General features: G+C 45.8%; 3 protein-coding genes across 15 annotated transcripts in view; 2 read left to right on the top strand and 1 right to left on the bottom strand.

Annotated features, from left to right (window-relative positions):
- Nucleotides 1-240: 240 nt before the first annotated feature.
- Nucleotides 241-4,352, bottom strand: btbd2a (BTB (POZ) domain containing 2a). Its single transcript, XM_029000677.1, has 9 exons — nt 3,751-4,352; nt 3,496-3,615; nt 3,189-3,345; nt 2,970-3,075; nt 2,226-2,423; nt 1,946-2,138; nt 1,445-1,532; nt 1,201-1,347; nt 241-1,116 (listed from the first exon to the last, which is right to left on the bottom strand). Exons 1-9 carry the CDS (start codon nt 4,350-4,352, stop codon nt 955-957), a joined length of 1,773 nt encoding a protein of 590 aa, XP_028856510.1. The 3' UTR covers nt 241-954.
- Nucleotides 4,353-6,006: 1,654 nt separating this feature from the next.
- hmg20b (high mobility group 20B) lies at nt 6,007-9,361 on the top strand. Of its 2 annotated transcripts, XM_029001087.1 has the most exons (10): nt 6,166-6,173; nt 6,610-6,665; nt 6,747-6,852; nt 6,957-7,184; nt 7,270-7,390; nt 7,458-7,513; nt 7,611-7,677; nt 7,765-7,980; nt 8,068-8,200; nt 8,751-9,361. In XM_029001087.1, exons 2-10 carry the CDS (start codon nt 6,634-6,636, stop codon nt 8,761-8,763), a joined length of 972 nt encoding a protein of 323 aa, XP_028856920.1. In that variant the 5' UTR covers nt 6,166-6,173; nt 6,610-6,633; the 3' UTR covers nt 8,764-9,361. The 2 variants fall into 2 exon arrangements, with proteins under 2 accessions (XP_028856919.1, XP_028856920.1); XM_029001086.1 differs by lacking the exon at nt 6,610-6,665 and having other exon boundaries at nt 6,007-6,173.
- A 3,046-nt stretch (nt 9,362-12,407) lies between these two features.
- The window catches only part of unc13a (unc-13 homolog A (C. elegans)), a 36,591-nt gene continuing 28,305 nt past the window's right edge, over nt 12,408-20,693 (top strand). For 8 of the 12 annotated variants that reach the window (XM_028999631.1, XM_028999635.1, XM_028999633.1 and 5 more), the window contains exons 1-11: nt 12,408-12,527; nt 12,631-12,772; nt 15,904-15,933; nt 16,071-16,170; nt 17,301-17,418; nt 17,516-17,639; nt 17,717-17,787; nt 18,349-18,403; nt 18,858-18,887; nt 19,580-19,775; nt 20,362-20,481. In XM_028999631.1, the coding sequence (XP_028855464.1) occupies nt 12,751-12,772; nt 15,904-15,933; nt 16,071-16,170; nt 17,301-17,418; nt 17,516-17,639; nt 17,717-17,787; nt 18,349-18,403; nt 18,858-18,887; nt 19,580-19,775; nt 20,362-20,481 (866 nt within the window). In that variant the 5' untranslated portion in view covers nt 12,408-12,527; nt 12,631-12,750. The remainder of the gene's footprint in view (nt 12,528-12,630; nt 12,773-15,903; nt 15,934-16,070; nt 16,171-17,300; nt 17,419-17,515; nt 17,640-17,716; nt 17,788-18,348; nt 18,404-18,857; nt 18,888-19,579; nt 19,776-20,361; nt 20,482-20,693) is intronic. The other 4 variants (XM_028999640.1, XM_028999641.1, XM_028999642.1 and 1 more) reach the window with 1 other exon arrangement.

A 20,693-nucleotide genomic window follows, 5' to 3' on the forward strand; every position in this document is an offset into this window, starting at 1 on the left:
TTTCAGATCCGACCGTCGGAGCTGCCGCTCTCGGAATGGCCAAAGCGCTCTTTACACCATTTCTAGCCACCGCAGGACCGTACACAGGCCGGTGGTATCTACTAACGTTAAATTATCTCACAACCGACATTTTCATAATAAGGCACCTTTAAATAGGGTTCCACAATATAACACAGACACTTCTATCCACCTCCCAACAAATGATTAGTTTGAATTGTGTACAAAGAAACAAGACAGGCCTTTTAATATTTACAGAAATCTTACAATCTTTAATAACTCTGGAATTACATACTACCAGTAACACAGACACTGGTAAAGTAATTGTACAATCGCTATTTACTCGAGTTATGTATTAATCTCCTTAATTGCATCGTACAACTCTGAAATGACCCAAGATACACACCAAACATGTATGTACACAGCTTTAAAGCATGGCAAATCGTGCAGCGGCGCAATATCACGCCACTGCGGCGGGTGCGGCGTTTATCTACATTAAACCTTGGAGAGATATGAAGAAGATGTAAAAAAAAAAAATTATAATAAATCACGTCTACCTTCAGGTTTATCGATCCGGGCGTATATGCTCTTTGGAGAGGTAACAGTTCTGTCTTATTTAACAACGATTCAAACCTGTGGTAATGTCCACGGCCGGGTAATTGTGTCCCTGCCCGAAAGTGCATCAGTGCAACGAATGAAGCTGGAGCGCCACAAGCAAATTGCAATCGGGATTTTGCCTTTGATCTGGGAAAGGCCGACAGCTTCCAATCGATTCGTTTTGCGCCGCTGTTCTTACTAGTGTCCTCAGTAGTCACGTTTCATATGCTCATGGGAGCCTAGCCTAAAAATTCCAAAACGGGCCCGATCGGCCACTGTGGTCAACGTGGAAGAGAGGAGGAAATAAACTGCAGGGACAGCGGCGTGGTTATGTAACGGACTGCGATGCTGAGGCGGAAATTATGTGTAAAAGATGACCTCTGGAATCTGTCCGTCCTCCACCGAGGTGCCATTGTTGTTGCCCGCAGCGTAGCAGAACGTGAAGCACGTCTTCGTGCCGGTGGCCGGAGCTTCGTGAGTGACTTTGCGCATCCCCTTGGTTCCGTAATGGGAGTCTGGTCCCTAAGACAAAAGTAAAAGACGACGTCGGGCCATGAGGTCAAACTGAAATGACCTTTTCTCTCTCCGCGCTTTTTCTGTAGGTACCTTGAGCGTGGCACAGGCAATGTAGTTGACGCTGGGCAGAATCTCCACGGGCTCCTTGAACATCACCCGGAAAGTGCTGGCTGAACCGTCACAGCTGAAGCCCGTGTCATTCTGGCCGAGGACGGTGTTGCTGTCGGTGTGAATAATCTGCGTGCCGAAAGACGGCGAGACGTAGTCTTAAAAATAAAAAAAAAAGACAGTGCTTTTGGTTGAACACGTCGCTCGGCTCGATTCAATGCGCTACCTGAATGTTGACCTGGTAGTCGGTCGGACCGTGTATTGACCCGTAGAGGCCGAATCCCACCACGAATATCCTACGATTCACCGAAAACCTAAAAGTAGCCAAGAGCAGTGAGCACACTGTAGTTACGTTCCAACCGGCGCATTATTTAAAACTTCCTTGTAAAGCATGCAGCAATAATAAAATAAATAAATAAATATATATATAAAGTATATATATATATATACACACACATATATATATATATATAAAGTATATACACACACACACATATATATATATATAAAGTATACACACACACACATATATATATATATATAAAGTATATATACACACACACACACACACACACACATATATATATATAAAGTATATACACACACATATATATATATATATAAAGTATATACACACACACACATATATATATATAAAGTATATACACACACACACACACACACACACACACACACACAAATGAAAACATGAATGCGTTGATCCCACCGTATGCGGTCGCTGGTCCCGCTGTAGCCCCAGCGGCTCTCCACCTGGCCGAAGCGCGTGATGCTGCACTCCTTCCCCCGCAGGCAGCAGCGCGGCCGGTCGATGAACTCCACCTGAGGCTTGGGGTTGACGGTGAAGTGAAGGAACAGGCTCACCACCTCGCGGTCGCTCAGGATCCCCGACTGGGCCGGACCTGCGAGGTCCAATCGCACGCACGTTCTCGTGAGGGCGGCGCCGCAGCCGCGATTGCGCTCGTGGCGGAGACACGCCGGAACGTTACCTGCGGCGAACTCCTCGATGGTCATGAGGGGGAAGCGGATGAGGGACAGGGCTTTGCCGAGGACTCGCCGCTTGTTCTCCGACGTGGGCTGCAGCTGCTGGCGCTGCGCCTCGGCCTCGGCCCAGCGCAGCGCCGCCCCGAACAGGCACACCTCCCGAACGCCCAGGGTGTCCCGCTCCAGCACCGCAACCAGCGTGTCTGTACGAGGCAGAAACCGACATCGCAACGGTCAACTTCCAGCTTTCCATGTTCTAGTATGTTACACGATGTGATCCTGAAGTCAACTTCCTGTACAAACTAACAAACTTTTTTTTTTTTTTTTTTATCCATTTCACACCTGAATGTCAGAGGATCAAAGTAGAAAATGAAGTCCTTCCTGACTTGACACTAGTGTTTTCAACCACTTTCTGCTCCTTGGGATGAAAACAGGCTGAATGAACCGGCAATGGTGGGTGGTTGTAACACACTCGCCAACGAACCAGAAGACCCAGGTTCAAGTCCCACTCACTACCACTGTGTCCCTGAGCAAGACATTTAACCCTGAGTGTCTACTGATTGTAAGTCGCTCCGGATACATTCGGTAAATGTAAATGGCAATAAAACACATGCTGGCAAAATGGGCCCGTTGCAGTGAAATTGCGGGGTCGTGCGGTATTGAGAAACCGGGGCTCCTGGAACACCCCCGCACGGCCACAGACCTGCAGGAAAACTCAGCGAGGCGCGCGTTTCACTAACGGTCCGTACCGAGGTCGATGTCGGTGAAGCCCTCGGCGGCGAGCGCGTCCGCGGTGTTCTTGTCGATGCTCTCCAGACACAGGCTGGCCAGCTGGGGCTCATCAAACAGCCGCGCCTTAAGAAAGGAGGAAGAAAAAAAAAAAAAAAAAAGGAAAAGGCGGCTTCCTTTAACAACCACGCCGCACATCCTTGCGGAGGGGCTTTGGTGGCGGCCGCCCGACTCCGTACCTGTGTCAGGAGCATGAAGGCGTTGTCGGCCCGGAGGTTCTTCTTCAGGAACTCCACGCAGTGAGCCTCCAGGGCGGGCACGGCGTACTTCTTCGCCGTGTATAACGTGGTCATGACCGTCTCCGGGCCGATCTGCACCTCGTCAGAGTAGAGGAACCTGCCAGAGAGTGAGCCCCATGTCCACATGATGCTCTCCAGTCCAAAAAAAAAAAAAAAAACCCGATACGCTGCAGGCCCCAGTTTTCACTATTTAAAATACATTTAAATACGTAATTCGCATGCGTGGCACAAACAGGCCTGTCCTTACTTGAGGAGGGCGAGGAAGGCTGCGGGCTCCACGTCCGGCAGCTCGATCTCCGTGGACGTGGTGGCCATGCCCCCGTTGAACATGGCATCGAACACCGCGCTCCCCACGGCCAGCGCGAACCTGGCGGGAGAGTCGCACGAAAGGGCCGAGTTTCTCGCGGCTTTTTATTTCTCAAATGTCTCCAACGGCGCGGTAAAGCGCCCGGTGTAGCGCGAGTGTCGTGCGGAGAGATTTGCGAGCATCCGCTCTGCCTACCTGTGCGCCGGTATCCGCTGCACCCCCATTCCCTTCCCCACCAGAAAATGGACGTCGCTGAGCACCTCGTTGTTGAAGAGGAAGGCGAAGCGCTCCTTCACGGTGCTCTTCGTCGCCTGCCAGTTGTACACGGGCTCCCGGTACACGAGCACGGACGCGGAGGACGCCGGGCCGCTGGGGAGCGACGCGTCCGGCGGGGATGCTGACGCGGCCGTCATGTTGGACGCGGAGGCGGATGTCGCGCCCGCCGCCGCCGCCGGAGCGAGAGCCGCCGCCGCGCCGTTCCGGTTCGCGCTCTGCCGAGGAGAGTTGCGCGCCTGCGGCGAGGCCCGCACCGCGGCGTCGGCGCCTGCTCCGCCCGAGTCGGGGCCCGAGCGGGGGTTCGAGTTGCCCGCCGCCCTCGGGGCGCCTCCGGCGGCCCCCGCCGAGCCCCCGCCGCCGGCGGCCGAGTGGTGCGCGGCGTTGCTCGGCTGCGCGTTGCCCAGCGGCCCGGAAGCGGGGAGGCTCGGGCACGCGGCTCGGCTGGCGCTCTCCGCCGCATCCATCTTGGATGGAGAAGACCGCAGGCTGTGCTGGAACAGGCACACGCTGCAGCAGCGCATACCCAGCACCGCGCCCGGAGGATGGAGGGGGACTCGCGGCTCCTGGAGCACACATGTGTGGGGATGCTCGCAACAAAACGGGCAGAAGAGCAGCTCTATGGTGCTCTATGGTGCTCCATTAAACGTGACAATTGTGTATTTGATGCACTTTTTAAGCCATGTAAACATGTCCGTTCTTCAGCAAAAATACACGAATTAGGTGATTGTTTTTCATGGAGCACGACATAATTAAGTAAGAATTAATTGCCAAGATAATAGTTCTATTGTTCTCTACAGGGGCCGGTTTTTTTAAATGTCCATTTCCCCAATATAATTTTTCATAGTAAAAATAAAGGTTTATGTAAGTCACTTTGTAATGACATATATTTTTTTGTGACCATCTATATTAAAAGTGGGATATTTAAGTGATAAGAATCCTGTCTCTAAACCTTCGAACAGTGAGTGCCAGTTAATCGTTTTTTTGTTGATTTACTATAATTCATCTACAGCATATTAAAATCATTCAGACCATTATTGTAAAGCTCCAAATGATCGAATGGCCATCACTAACACTTCACTAGGTAAATTATGAACATGGTCCGTATTAAAAATCATTTTTGTCTTTGTTCCTTATTACACATATTACACTGGTCAAGGGTGGCCAGGGAGAGTGTGCAAAGGGATTTTTTTAATCCTATTTTGTGTTGTTCTGCATGTGTGCGGCACAGTACAGCTCGAACCACATCATCATGTTCACAGATGACACAACAATAGTGGGGCTCATCACCAACATCGATGAGTCTGCCTACAGAGAGGAGATAAAGCATCTGGTGGATTGGTGCCGGAGCAACAACCTGACTCTCAATGTCACCAAGACCAAAGAGGCGGTTGTCAACTTCAGGAAGAAACCAACTGTCCTCACCCCACTGCACACCGGTGGATCAGTTCCTGGGTGTACACATGACAGATGACCTCTCCTGGAACCTCAACACCACCTCCACCACCAAGAAAGCTCAGCAACGTCTGCACTTCCTCAGGAAGCTGAAGAAGGCCAACCTCCCTCCTCCCATCCTCACATCGTTCTACCGGGGGACCGTTGAGATGTTCTCTGCTGCTATGTCACTGTCAGGTATGGGAACTGCACTGACGTTGAGCAGCAGGCATTGCAGCAGAAAGTGAAGACAGCATCATCGGGGTTCCACTTCCACCCATCTCTACTAGAAACACCTCATCCATCGATCTCGGAACATAATGAAGGACTCTCACCACCCCTCACGTGCCCTGTTCTTCCTCCTACCATCTAGCAGACAGTTCCGCAGCATCAGATCTGTAACTGCCAGACACTGCAAGAGCTTCTTCCCCCAAACAGTCAGAGCTCTCAATGCACTGCCATCACCAAAAAACTGATAAACTCAACAGCAATACACCTCCAGACTTATGCACCTGATTTTTGCACATGTTTGAAATATCCAACATATCCACTTACAAACATCCTACATTATGTTGTCCAGTTATGTCCTGTTCGACCTGTTCATTGTACAGAAAAGTTTTACTTTTCTCCTGTAGAGATAACCTGTACTGAATTTAAGCTTTAGTATTAGTTAGTTTAGTTTAGTGTGTATGTGTGTATACATACATATATATTTTTCTTTTATGATTGCACTAGAGGGGGGTCTGTGTGAAACATTATTTTAATACACAGTATACTATGTATACTGTTGTACTGACAATAAACCAACACTTGAATGAGCGCGACGCCACTATTGCAGTACCCCTCCGGCACGGTAGGGGTCAGCGTGAAACTTTTCCGCTCTGTCGTCTCCGTGCGGCCAGAAGAAGACGGTAAGCTATAGTCCACCAGTCATTATGAGCATAGTGGCGCTGTAGAATTAACCAATTTGTACAATTTAAATAATATATTTAATATTATTCGACGTTTAAGCGGATATTTGAAAAGATCGTTTTTCTTTGCGATCGTGAATATCGCAGCTCTTTGTTTCCAACTAGGACTGTAGCCACAGCCGCTAACGTGACCGTAGAAGTGAATTCTTTAAAATAAATATAAATCTATATGATACGCATTTGTCTGTGTTTTTGAAATATGCGAACACAGTAAATGATTGTTTGGATTTTAGTTCCACTACCGCAGTAAATAACGTGGCTAGAAAGACATCTTTATTTCTACGCACTCCGTTTGTGCTTTATTTTATTTATTTATTTTTTACAACTGACAAACGGAAAGAGATTGTAATCGTACTTCCCCCTCCTAATCTCTTAGATTGTCGTGTGCCTTTATTCTGAAATGTCTCAGAATACAAAGCATCATCACAACGAGTAAGTAAAACTCGTAAAAGTGGAAGCTCCGTGTTTGTGTGCGTGCTTAATGTGCTTTGAATTTGTTTTTTTCCCCTGAAGTGCATCGTCCGTGAGGATCAGTATTATGGGGGGAGTGAAGCAAGAGTTGAACGACATGCCTGTAAACAGAAATGCACAAAATCCTTCAGATTCAGCCCATGAAGAGGTGATTTAAAAAAAAAAAAAAAAAAAAAAAGTTCTTCAGCAGTTCTTTCATCTTGCAGAAGCAGTGCAAGAGCACTTTCACATCAGTCTTCTGTATCCTGGCAGAACTCTGGGACACCCTCGGTTCAGCCTGTGAAAAAGCGCGGCTGGCCAAAGGGCAAGAAGAGAAAAAAGGTGTTGCCCAATGGCCCCAAGGCCCCGGTTACGGGCTACGTGCGCTTTTTGAACGAGCGGCGGGAGCAGATCCGTGCCTTGCACCCCGACTTGCCCTTCCCAGAGATCACCAAGAGGCTGGGAGCAGAGTGGAGCCGCCTAGCTCCTCACGACAAACAGGTACCCACCACCGGTTCACCGCACATTTCACCTCTATCCAAGAATGGTTGTGCTGGCGTACCTGAACCTTACGTGTCTCCTGCAGCGGTATCTTGATGAGGCGGAGCGTGAAAAACTGCAGTACGCTCGAGAACTGCGGGAGTACCAGCAGAGTGAAGCCTACCAGATCACCAGTGCTAAAGTTCAGGATAAGAAGATCAAAAAAGGTTAAGAGCTGCAATTCTTTGCTGTTAATTAGGGTGTTAAAGTACTAAAATTTGATTTTATTTACAGAAGAGTTAACATCAGTCATAATCAATGCCAACAGTTCTGGACACCATGGATTAAAGGTATAAATATGGGCATGCAACTCGTAAACCTGCACAATCTGCGATTATGCTTTAATTCTTTTGGTGTAATTTTTTAATCAATTCCTCATCTATACAGGGATCAGATGTCTCCAACAGATTTGATATTCCAATTTTCACTGAGGAATTCTTGGATCAAAATAAAGGTACGGACAATGATCACAATTATTGAAATAGAGGTTAATGTAAACTTTTGGTTAACGGCTCTCTTTCATATTATCATGTTTTATTAGCAAGAGAAGCTGAGCTGAGGCGGCTTCGCAAAGCCAATGTGGAGTTTGAGGAGCAGAATGCAGTGCTGCAGAAGCATATTGCCGATATGTACAGCGCTAAAGAGCGCCTGGAGGCCGAGCTTGGCCAGGATGAGATGCGTACGCAGGCCCTTCATAGGCACCTCATGGCCATCAAACAAACACTTGTCAGCAGCCTGGCTGGTGTGCCCTTACCAGGTCAGTGTTTCAGAGTTTCTTCATTTCCTAGCTCAGGTCATTTCTAGTTTAATGTGCACGTTGACGTGATTACATCATTCCTTTCAGGTACGGGTGAGACACCTTCAGTTAATAATCTGGACTCGTACCTAACTCGCTTGAGCAACGCACTCGAGAACTGCCCCAATGAGCACCGTGCCTTACTGATTAAGCTTCAGGACGTCCTGGCTCACCTAGACAGGTACTTGATACCAACAAACATGATGGTATTACTGTATGTTTAGAAGCATAACAGGAAAGACAATGTTTGACCAGAAATGCACAATGCAAATCCTAAATGAAATGGTTAAAGGATATAAAGTAAATATTAGAGGTGTGGAGTAGTAGACAAGGAATCATGGAGGTATAAAGAGTTGTTACATCAAGGATATGGCATGTTGTAGTAAAACTTGGGACGTTTAGAAAGCTGTCTAATGGATAGCTGTAAAATAAAATGGGGTATGGAAAAAGGGAGGGAGAATTGATTAACATTTGTATAGCAATTTGTAATAATGAAGTATCTTAAGTTGAATGCTGTAGATAAAAAATATTATTTTTTACATGCTATCCAGACTGAAAGTGGGCTGAACCCAGTTTAAAAGCAGGTTATTGCCGTCTTAATACAGTACAGTATCAGTAATACAGTAAGACTTTGTTTCCTATTGTAAGTCGCTTTGGATAAAAGCGTCTGCTAAATAAAGTAAAGTAAAGTAAAGTATCTTAATACTTGTTTGTCATTTCTCTCTTTTCAGTGATAAAATATGAGGTTTTCTTCCACTCTGAGGTTTTCTAGATTTCTAGAAATTGTCCACATGAAGACTCAGTCCCACAAAGACAATTTCATCTGCTCCTGTTGAAGCTGGAGAAGTGCAGCAACGACTGGAACCTCTAACATCTCAACACATTTCACTGTCAATTAACTGGCACATCCCACATTCATATTTGAGGTTGAATGTGTCAGATTTGCTGTTACTTATTACCGCATTCCATTAAACGAAGTGGGGAACAAATGTCTATTTAAACACTATGTAAGCATGCAGAGGTCATTCAGGCATCGTAGTGTTGAAATCGTGTGAAGCTGTTTTGTCTAATTCATACTGTGATGGACCTTTGGGGGAACGGGGGAACTGTTTAGAGTTTAATGAAATTCCTAGATTTGAATGAAATTTTGTGGGATATGTGATGCTGTTGTGTAGTTTTATGCCCGGATGATGAGGCTGAATAAAACCTGGCCTTGTTTACGCTCGTTTTTTCAAAAGAACGTGAAACGTGTGTGTGTGTGTGTGTCTTTTGAGTACTACATTATTTCAAATTATTCTCTATGTTTTGTTCTCACAATTGAAGTATACTGTTGTCATGGTCATATTCTGTGTGTATGTGTGGTTTAATGTACTGGAGCCCTTTATATATAAAAAAAAAATACTTTGTTTTAGAACCTCCTAATTCAGAGCCTCTGTTCCACGTTCTGCTCAGATTGTGAACGTGGACAGATGGTGTGAGGTTCTCTGTTAATTGTTGGCCTTATCTTCCACCCCTTGCAGCACCAGTGCTTGATATATCATCTGCAAACCTAATGAGCTGAAGGATGCTTTTCCTTGCCAATTAGATATTTATAAGTGTTTTCCTTAAATGCTGCTCTTGTGAACACAAATCCAGGGAGGCATCAGCAGATTCCTGGACTTCGGTCCCAGGCCTTGATAAAATAAAACATTTGTATAAGCCATTGCATGTTGACAGCGTGAATAAAGCTAGTTTGATTAACTATTTTCATACAATTTTGTACTTTCTTTTGTTTTAAGCTGTCGGAAACATTTCAACACGGACGTATCAGAAAGGCCTTGATCTGGAGAAGGCCAGTAGCGGTGACACCTAGAGACGCGAAGATCGTGCGGTGACGTTCCAGCAGGGGGCGCTGTGGCTGTAGTCAAATTAACGGAGAGCTGATTTCAATGAGCTTATGTGTTCATTGCCCAGCACCATTCATTCACCTCAACTTCAGCAGTTCATCTGTAATTAATGTAATTCCACGCCACAATGTTATGAAGAGCGATCAGATGAATTGCAAAGTCACTCTTTGCCATGAAAAAGAATTTGAAGTTGAAGTTGAGCTTTATTGTCATTCAGCTACACACAAGTTGGACATTGCATAGTGAAACGAAACAGCGTTTCTCCGGAACCTGGTGTTATATACTGACATATGATCCAATGCTGAGGAATGATGGTGTTGAATGCCGAACTGAAGTCTATGAACAGCAATCAAGCATATGTGTCCAGGTGGGTGAGAGTCAGATGCAGGGTGGTGGTGATGGAATCACTCGTGGAGTGGTTTGGACGATAGGAAAATTGCAGTGGGTCCAGGGTGGAGGGCAGCAGGGTCTTCATATGTTTCATGACCAGCCTCTCACTTCATCATGATGGGTGTAGGTGCAACGGGACAGTATTCATTGAGACACGACACTGAGGGCTTCTTCAGCACAGGCACGGAATAAAGGCGGTGCTCAGTGAGATGTTAAAGATGTTGGTGAGATCATCTGCCAGCAGGTCTGTACATTCTCAACATCTTTTTCTTTCATCTGCCATGGTTAGACACAGCACCTGATCACTGGGAGAAGGGTTGGATTTCCTCACAGTCACGTTGTTCTGTTTGTCGTGCGTACTAGTCATTCAGCGCATCTGGTAGGGTTTTAGCACTGTCACAGGCAGAGGTTTTAGTCCTGTAGTTTGTGACGTCCTGGACGCCCTGCCACCTGTGTCATGTGTCTCTGCTGTCCTGGAAGTAGATGTGAATTGGCGAACGCTTTTCTGCTCTAATGGCTCAAGACAGTTTGGCCCTCGCTGACCTTAGGGCCACTTTGTCACCCTCTCTGAAGGCGGAGTCTCGAGCTTTGAGCAGTTCACGTACCTCTGCAGTCATCCACAGCTTTTTGTTTGGTCTAGTGATGATGGACTTGAAGACTGTAACGTCATCAGTGCATTTGCTGATGTAGCTGTTCACTGATGTACTCCTCCAGGATGATGGTGTGGTTGCCATTGGTTGCAGCCTTTTTGAACATTTGCCAGTCAGTGCACTCAGAACAGTCTTGAAGAGCAGAAATGGCTCCTGGCTCCTCCATCCCAAAAACTTTTGCACTGCATTTCAACCCTGCCACAAAAGCATGTGCTGAGATCAATTCAGATGATCTCTGCATTCCAGAGATCAATTTCCAGGGCATCACAGCCAAGGAAATTGCTGCTACTACGATTTATCAGATCATCAAAAACTTCAAGGAGAGAGGTTCAAGTGTTGTGAAGAAGGCTTCAGGGTGGCTAAGAAAGTCCAGCAAGCACCAGGACAGACTGATATTCTGCAAAAACCATTCATGTGTGCCAGGAAACTCCCTGAGAACTTGTGGTCAATCCCCAAGATGTGGTTAGACAAACAAAAATCCCACAAATAGTGACAAACTCCAAGCTTTGATTGTGAATGAATGGGTTGCCATCATTCAGGATTTGGCCCAGACATTGACTGACAGCACGCCAGGGCCAATTACAGAGGTCTTGAAAAAAGGACCAACTCTGCAAATATTGACAGTGCGGGCAGTGGGCAGTGCTGACAGTGGTGGCCTAGCGGTTAAGGAAGCGGCCCCATAATCAGAAGGTTTATATCATAAACCTGATATAATTGCATTAAAAGCATTTGAAATGTATAAAATGCTCGTAATTATACTTCAGTACACCACAGAAACAACTGAAAAAAATGATCTAAAAACACTGAAGCTGCAATTTTGGTGAAAACTTGTACTTATAGGAGCAGTGGCGGTCTAGCAGTTTAGGAAGCAGCCCCGTAATCAGAAGGTTGCCGGTTTGATTCCCAAGCCGCCAAGGTGCACTGTGGTGCCACTGACCAAAGTTCACTAGAACTGCCCACTGCTCACTAAGGGTGATGGTTAAAAGCAGAGGACACCTTTCGTAGTGTCACCATGTGCTGGGCTGCAGTGTCTCACAATGACAATCACTACACTTTCACTTACTTGTGTCATTTTCAAAACGTTAATCCATGACTATAGTGGGTCATAGGTTTTTATGGGAAACAGGAGAACTGGAGCTTAAACGGTATATAAATGTGGGAATAACTTCAATAGATCACTCTGCTGTTACTATAAAAATGTACGTTTGTGGCATTTATCAGACTTTATCCTTATCCAGCGTAGCTACAGTGACAGTCACTGTGGAACATCTCAGGGTTTAACGTCATGCTCAGGGACACTCGAACCTGGGACTTCTGCTTCGTAGGAGAGTGTGCCACGTCCTAAGCTATAAAGACAAGTGTGGTAATTCACCATAGCGAGGCGTTTGTTTGTACTTAATGAAACAGTGTGTGTGTGTGTGTGTGTGTGTGTGCGTGTTTCCAGCGCGCCTCCGCCGTTCATCTTGAACGTGACGTCACGCGTGTGTAACTGTCCCCGCGGCGGAGGTGCTGAACAAGATGGCTGTGGTGGGAGCGGCGGAGAGCTGAGCGGGCTGAGCAGTGAAAAACCGTCAAGCACCGAGTGAGTATTTTCGGGCGGAAATATGACTGGAGACCACGGAAGCCGGGGCTTCATTCTGTCTCTCTCTGTCTCTCTCTGTCTCTCTCTTCCTGCCATGTCTCAGAACGCTCCACAGCCCGTCCGCTGCAAACCTGTCGAGTGCAAATTCTGCTTTTTTAAAAACCAGAAACCCGCTTTCCGCCGGAGAAACGACAGCCGGCAGTGGTCACAGCCACCGAGAGAGATGTCACTTCTCTGTGTTGGGGGTGAGTGGAAATAACCGTAGATATCTCTCTCTCTCTCTCTCTCTCTCTCTCTCTCTCTCTCTCTCTCTGTCCAGTAGCCTTTCTGCCTCCATATCTCCAGCGTTTACATGCGTTGCTGTAGTCTAGTCATTTTGGATAATACGAGGGCACCAGGCGCACACATTTGACAATTTTGAACATTGTTCAAATTAAAATGAAATTGTCGCCCTGTTGCATCCATCACTGGGGTGGTGGTGACCGGCTCGATGACGGATGAGGGGTGGGATCCTTTCGTCAGTCAGCGCCTCATTCATTCACAGCCTGCACTCTCTAGAGTCGCACGCCGATGGCACACGTAGTCCCACCCGTTTGATATTTGTATTTTTGCATTTTCTCTAAAAATAAGGCCGTATGTGTGTGTGTGTCTTTGTTTTTTGTTAAGCCAGAATATGTGTGTGTGCGCGCGTGTGTGTTCTTTCACACGCGCGCACAATTGCATCGGTATTATGTCTAGTTTCCCCTACGATGGCTGACAGTTAATCAATGCAGCAATTTTACTCCGGCCGGCTGCCCACACCATGCACCGTGTGTTGTCTTCTGTTCATCTGGCAAGAACGTGTTCCCTTTTGTGCATTTTGTACATTTACGGTGAGCCGTCGTTTTCTGAAAATTAGAGCTAGTTGATTTTGCTAATAGCGGCGTCCCACCGGTCACACGCACCCACATTACACACACACACTTCCCTACAGCGGGCCCGCCACTGTACTGCAATTAAACAGGCGGAGATGTGCGATCCAACGCTGGCATCCTGAAGTGACAGTGGGTGTGTGGGCGTGTGTCAAGGCAGGAGCAGCTTCCAGCCTCCTGGTGGATAAATCCTGCCTGTCTGACTGCACTGCATGGTCTACTGTGTTTGTGAAGCTACAACAATACCAACATTAATTACTATAGTAATAACACTGCGTTGAAGGAGCATAGTGGTTGAATCGTTGGTGGAGTCCTGGCTTTCTGTAGGCGTTCTGATTTTCTCAGTTGGTGATGCAAAAATCAGTCCTATAAACTAGAGGACCAAAAAATCCTATAAACCAGAGGACCATAAAGTCACAGGTTCTACTACCGTTGTGTCCCTGAGCAAGATACGTAACCCTGAGTGTCTCCAGGGGGGGTCTGTCCCTACTGACTGTAAGTGACTCCAGATAAGGGAGTCTGATAAATGCCGTAAATGTAAATGTCCAAAGATTGGCACTGGTATGTGGTTGCAATTCCACTGAGGAATGATGGATCCAATTCCAATTCCTTAAAACATTTTTGCTGTTTTAAGTTCTCCACGTTTAAGTTCTCACCTGGATAACTGCACTTAAAATGGCCATCACGCAACACACAGCAGTCAGCTGTTTACTGAGAACGTTGTTCTACACGTCATCATATTTTGGCTAATGATGTAAAAAAAACTCTGTAAGTGTTCTGATTGTGCATGGGTGGTAAGAAGGCAAAGTAAGAGCTTTAAAAGAAACATTCAAGGAGACGAGAAATTTGTTATATGACATGAATGGAATTGCCACTCACGTGACACATTTAGGGCCTGCAACTCTGAAATATCAGCAAATGTTATAACTATTAGAACCACAATATACTTTGTCATTTACAAAAATGGTGGTATTGAGGGCACTCACTTACTTGCTCTGTTTCAGCTATGATTTATTGATGGTCTCCATCATGGTGTTTATTTTATTTTGAAACCTTGCCATTAAACACCCCCCCCAACCCACACACACACACACACACACACAAACACGGGTGCGTGTGCATTCATAGGCATTTTTGATATTTCATTATTTTGCAACATGCCATGATCTCAGCACTCTGTTCATGCCGGCTCCCCGTAGCCCCTCCCCACCGTCACGCCGAAGCGGCTATTTTTAGCTGCGCGCGCTGCCTCCGCCCGGCTGCACGGGGAGATTAATGGAGCACGAGAGGGAGAGATGGAGCGGGCGGCGCACACGTGTGCGGTTGCCACATGGCAGCGGGCGCGCGTGGGCCGGGAGAGGGAGAGGGAACCCGGGGCGGACAGGCAAGGGGGGGCGGGATGGATGGGGCTTTTCAGGGTTTCCTGGCTTCTGACCTGTTCCTGTCACATGTCTCTCCTTCATAGGCGTAATTTGCGGGGAGGGACTTAAAAGATTCACGACCCTCCTTGTTTTTTTTTAGGTGAATAAACATTCATCACTTCATGGGTTTCCTGATCGTTTTAGCATTTACGGGCTTTTAATGGGCTTTTACGCCATTGTTTTAGAAAACTCGCTTTGTAAGTGATGAACACACGACCCGTCACTGTCCCACAAATCCCTTCTCCAGCCCATCCACATACACTGAGGTGCCTCCCCTGCAATGTTAGACCCGACGCTTGTCAGGAAGTTTCTGGAAGTGTAGCTTTCTGTTGGGTGTGCTCCAGATGAAGCCCATGCATTAGAGGCAGGCTTCCTTCATTTAAACCCCATCTGTTTAGACAGCTCAGGGGAGGCATCGGCAGGGATTACCATGGAGCTTGGAATCTTAATGTTCTTTTCGAGGCAGGGAGGCTTGCCTTCCACAGGCCCTACAATCTATGAATTATGAATGGTTTCTGGCTGACATTGTCCTTAAAAAGTCACCATATCAGAGAGACCCCCCCCCCAAATGAATACACATGAGTCAACCAGATGCTTTTTCTTCTCTCTTCCCGGAGTTCACCTGCGGATTTATACTTGATTATGACATCAGTACCTCTGTCACTTGTGAAAAGCAGGAAGATTACTGCAGGTTTTGATGTTGGTTGAAGCCTAGTCGTACTGCCTGAAGCAGACCTGCATCCTTTCATAATACAGTGCTGACTGTGAATGAAGGAGGAAAAAAGTCCAACTTTACCCACAGGCTTCAAGTGGTGGTAGTAGCCTAGTGGGTAAACAAAAGAGCTCAAATTCCCAGTTTCAAATCCCACTTACAACCATTGTGTCCCTGAGCAAGTCACTTAACCCTGAGTGTCTCCAGGGGGACTTTCCCTGTCACTACTGATTGTAAGTTGTAATAGTGATTGTAAGCTCTGCATAAGGGCGTCTGTAAATGTAAATTTTAACTCCAGTGTCATGCTTTTCTTCTTTCTCATTTCATTGCAGTAAAAAAAGCTAAGCTTGATGGACCGCAAGGTGAGTCAGTATACATGCAATATGTATTTGATACTATAAGATTATATACTGTAAAGGAATTATATAGTACAATTAATACAATATCATACATATGTGTAATATATTACATATCCAATTATGAAATTTTAAATCTGCAGAAAAATTCAACACCTACATAACACTGAAGGTACAGAATGTGAAAAGTACCACTATTGCTGTTCGTGGCAGTCAGCCATGCTGGGAGCAGGACTTTATGTTGTGAGTTAATTCTCTTCTCACTTCTCATTGCTTTCCTCATGTCTCAATACAGGTTTCAGGTTAGATATTATTTTGATGGACTAAACCAAAATGGAAAAGAAATGGGAGGGGCATACACATACACTCGCTCTCTCATGAACATGGGGTGACATCAAAATCAGGGCCATCAGGGCAAGATAAAGTAGCTTGGCTAACAGTTTGTGGCACCAATTTTCCAGCATGATGATGGGGTGTGAATGGGGCACTAAACCAGCACAGTAGCTCAATTACAACAGGGCATATGAAGGATAAGTAAGTGAAAATTTAGATGTAGTTAATGTAGTTAAAAGAGAAAGATTTGCATTACTATCTATTTACCATAGAAAATATTTATGTGATTATTCTGTGATTACTTTTACAAAACATTACAAAGGCTTAACTAGCATCTTGTTTGTTTCGGAGCTATAATTGTCATAGGGAACTTTTGTAGTACTATAATTTTTCTTAGAGACACAGTTTAATACTAAGACTGAATCCTTTTGGAGAAATGTTGTGAATGTTTAGTAGAAGCGGAACAAGGTAAAATTTGAAGTTGTGGATTACAACCATGTAGTATTGATGTAAATTAAATATCTAATTAGCGGATCCTGTGACAACTGCTCGAGCGTGAACACACCCTAAACTAGCACATTAGCTCATTTACAGCAGGGCTTCAAAGAATATTTAATCCTCCAGGTATAAAAGTGAGTGACAATTAGGTTATCCCATAAGATAATGTAGTTAAAGAAGAAAAATAGCACATGGATATTAATACAGTTCCTCTGGTTCTACTTTTGCCAGAGGCTACTTTATTCTGTCGAGGCTGGAGTGGTGTTTTTTTGTTTGAACACAGGCTGCTGTTGTGACCAAGCACAAGCACTGGTGCATGACAGCCTTTATTATTGTGTTTTATTTCATTACATACAGACATCACTTCTCCCACTCAGCTGCATGCCCTTTGATTCACTGACCAACCTGTCCCCAAAGGCAGAATCATATTTTCTGACCGTGATTGGATTCAAGATCATTTGTGATGTCGCACAGTATATTACACTTTCCCAGTGAGTAAGTTAGTGTCTCTCCAACGTTCCCTAATGTCCTTCTGTCCCCAGCGAGATTAATCGGCTGGACCTGGGCCTGACAGTGGAAGTGTGGAACAAAGGATTAATCTGGGACACAATGGTGGGCACCCTGTGGATTCCGCTCCACAGCATTCGCCAGTCCAATGAGGTGCAGATGGCTTGTACTCTTTCCTGTTCTGCCTTTGTGATATATTTGTCTAAACGGAGTCTAACACATCTCCTATGTTTTGCATTCTATCCAACAGGAGGGTCCAGGGCAGTGGCTGACCCTGGACTCACAGGTGATCATGGCAGAAAATGAAATTTGTGGCACAAAAGATCCCACCTTTCACCGCGTCCTCCTAGACACACGTTTCGAACTGCCATTAGGTGAGACCGAGTTGAAAAATGACACTTTAAAGACTGCGTATGAGAGACAGTGCCTGACTGGGCCGCATCTTCCATAGACATTCCAGAAGAAGAAGCTCGCTACTGGGCCAAGAAATTGGAACAGCTCAATGCCATGAGGGACCAGGATGTAAGACAACTTTCCTGTTTAGATGTCTTTTGAGTTCCATGAGGCCCAAGGTCTGTAAACATAATGTGTTGAGATTCCCGCTACCAATAAGAAATAAGAGGGCTTTTCAGCAAGCATGCTGATAAAGACCAGAAGAAAACCAAGGACAAGATCTGAATGGCTGGAAAAGATTAGCTTCTCTGGTGGAAAATCTAGCTATTGTTTTTGAGACCCCTAGAAGGCCAAACTGATTAGCCAGTCATATTTTTGAGGTATCAAATTATGGTTGAAACAAAATTTCTTGCAGTGAAATCTTTTATATTATTTATTGTGGGGCAGTGGAGTCTCGACCCCACTGAGGTGCCACTGAGCAAAGCACCGTCCCCACACACTGCTCCCCGGGCGGCTGTCATTGCTGGCCACTGTTCACCAAGGTTGATGGTTAAATGCAGCGGACACATTTTGTTTTGTCAACGTGTGTTGTGCTGCAATGTTTCACAATGACAATCACTTCACAATCAATAAATCAATGTCAATCACTTCACTTTTACTTAATCTGCTTGTTGTTATCTCTCTTTTCAGTACACCTACCAAGAAGAGCAGGAGAGGCCGCTTCCAATCCCATCCACTCAGTGCTGTGAGTATTATGGGATGGCCTCGACCCAAAACACCACAAAAACCTGTGCCATTACATTAAGAAAATTTGAGGAGTGACAGGCTGAAGGTTGAAATGAAAAGACAAACATGACAAATAGCAAAGCATTCAGTAGCGTTCAGGGAAGGATGGATGTGGATTGGCACACAGAGCCGCGGGAGTGTGCTGATGACGTTGGCGGGAATAGTTCCTGTGTCTGGGCAAGTGCCAGCCTGGCGGGTGAGATTTGCTGTGGCGCTCCGGCCACATTGCATAAATCAGCTCAAACTAAAGTGCAAGGTCGTTCTGCTGTGTAGTCCCACTCCACCGGGGCCTCTGACTTACAAACAAGTCATTTCTGCAGCGTCGCCAGCGCAGTTATTTACTGTGTGGCATGCTTCTTTATGGGTCACACATCTGACTGCTCTCATTTAGTCACTTCTGCTTTTTGTTCCAGGCAACTGGAGTCTGTGGGGGGACCAGCAAAGTGAGTACTTCCTCCACTCATTTCAGTGTAGCCTCCATAAAATTTTGAATAAAGTCACATCTCAGAATGAGAATCCTCACCCACACGTGAAAGAGAAGAGATTATTTCGAATTTTATATGCATTATATCAGGACTGCTGTGAATGAGGTGAAGGACTGATGCAACTGATGTTAGTGTTCAGGATAACTCTCTCTAACCAACAATCACAATCAAAGATTGAGAGATATAAAGACCTCTCCAAAGCCTTAGATTATGAGGAACTCAATTAACCAGCTACCATAGAAAATATTTATTTGGTGATTACTTTACAAAACATTGCAAAGACTAAACTGGCATCTTATTTCTTTATTTCGGAGCTATAATCGTCATGGGGAACTTGTGTAGTACTATAGGAGAGGTTTTTTCCTGTGATAATGTCTTAGAGACACAGTTTAATACTGAGACTGAGTACTTCTTGGAATGTTTAGTAGAAGCAGAACAAGTTAAATAATTTTCTGATACATGTCCATGTGCAATTGCAAAATAACAAAAAACAAACATCTTACACTAGTTTTTCAATGTATTTTAAAAAGCATGTATCCTCAGATTCTTCAGCCTTTGCGTAGGAGGTTGTAGTGTTTGTCAGTAACACCCACCTGCACGTGACAAAACACATTGCCGCTCACTGCGAGGACATTTCTCTGCCTGCACAGATGATGATCCAGACAGCGCAGTGGATGATCGAGACAGTGACTACCGCAGTGAGACCAGCAACAGCATCCCTCCACCATACTACACCACCTCTCAGCCCAACGCGTCCATGCACCAGTACCCAATGAGGCACCTGAACCAAGGATCACGCTTCAATGACGTGCAGGACCTGGACTATGACAACCAGAGAGCCATGAGGTAACCTCAGCCCACCCTGTGCGGTAGTGGGCAGTAGTGGAGATCAACTAGATGCTTCCATGTCTCTTTTCCATTTTGACAATTTTTTTATTAGTAACCCCAGTATTGCCACGTTTGATTCAGTTGAACTTTCCTCACTGAATTCTCTGAACTCTGCACTGCAGGAGCAGTCACTGGAGAATTTGTCTGGTCCTATTTGAACGGAAGTGTGTGTGTTACGTAAAAGGACCATCTACTTACATCCTGCCTTGTTTTTTTTTTTGGCTCAAAATATGAGTGCTGTTACTGCATTCTCAGTTTTTTCCTTTTCTACATGTCAAATATTCTTCGTCTTACATACAGACTCATGCATTATGTGTTGAGATGCATAAAGGCATTTGAGCTCCTCTGGTTTTGCCCCAAAAAATTGCATTTTAGCCTCACAAACCCATCTGGTTTGTGAAAGCTAAAGCCTCACTGGTGCATAGGGCTTCTGGGGGCCAGTGGTCTTTATGCAGTGGGCTTTGTTGCCTGCGGTGGCTCGAATGTTTGCCCTTGCCCTGATATTTCTCATGCTCCTCCTTTCCTGCCTTCCCCCCTTTGCCAGACGCTATGATAGTTTAGACTCTGCCACCAACGGCCGCAGCGATCTCGATTCGGCCTCAGGTTCGAGCCGGCTGACCAGCCGCCAGTACTCTCTAGACAGTAGGCACTCTCTCTCCGATAGGTGGGTCTCTGCACCTCTTCCGCCTCCTCGCACTTCCTCCTCCACCTCTCCTGCTCCAGCCTGTGATTGAGTCTCGCTGTGATGTCATTTATGGACTTGTCCTGTGGTCCTCGCTGTGCTTGCATGCGCACGACCCCTCTCTACATGCGTATATAAACTGTATATCCTCTATCATTATAAATCTGTTTCTTCTATGTATTTATACATATGTT

This window comes from Denticeps clupeoides, chromosome 13 (assembly GCF_900700375.1).
Source record: "Denticeps clupeoides chromosome 13, fDenClu1.1, whole genome shotgun sequence".
NCBI lineage: Eukaryota > Metazoa > Chordata > Actinopteri > Clupeiformes > Denticipitidae > Denticeps > Denticeps clupeoides.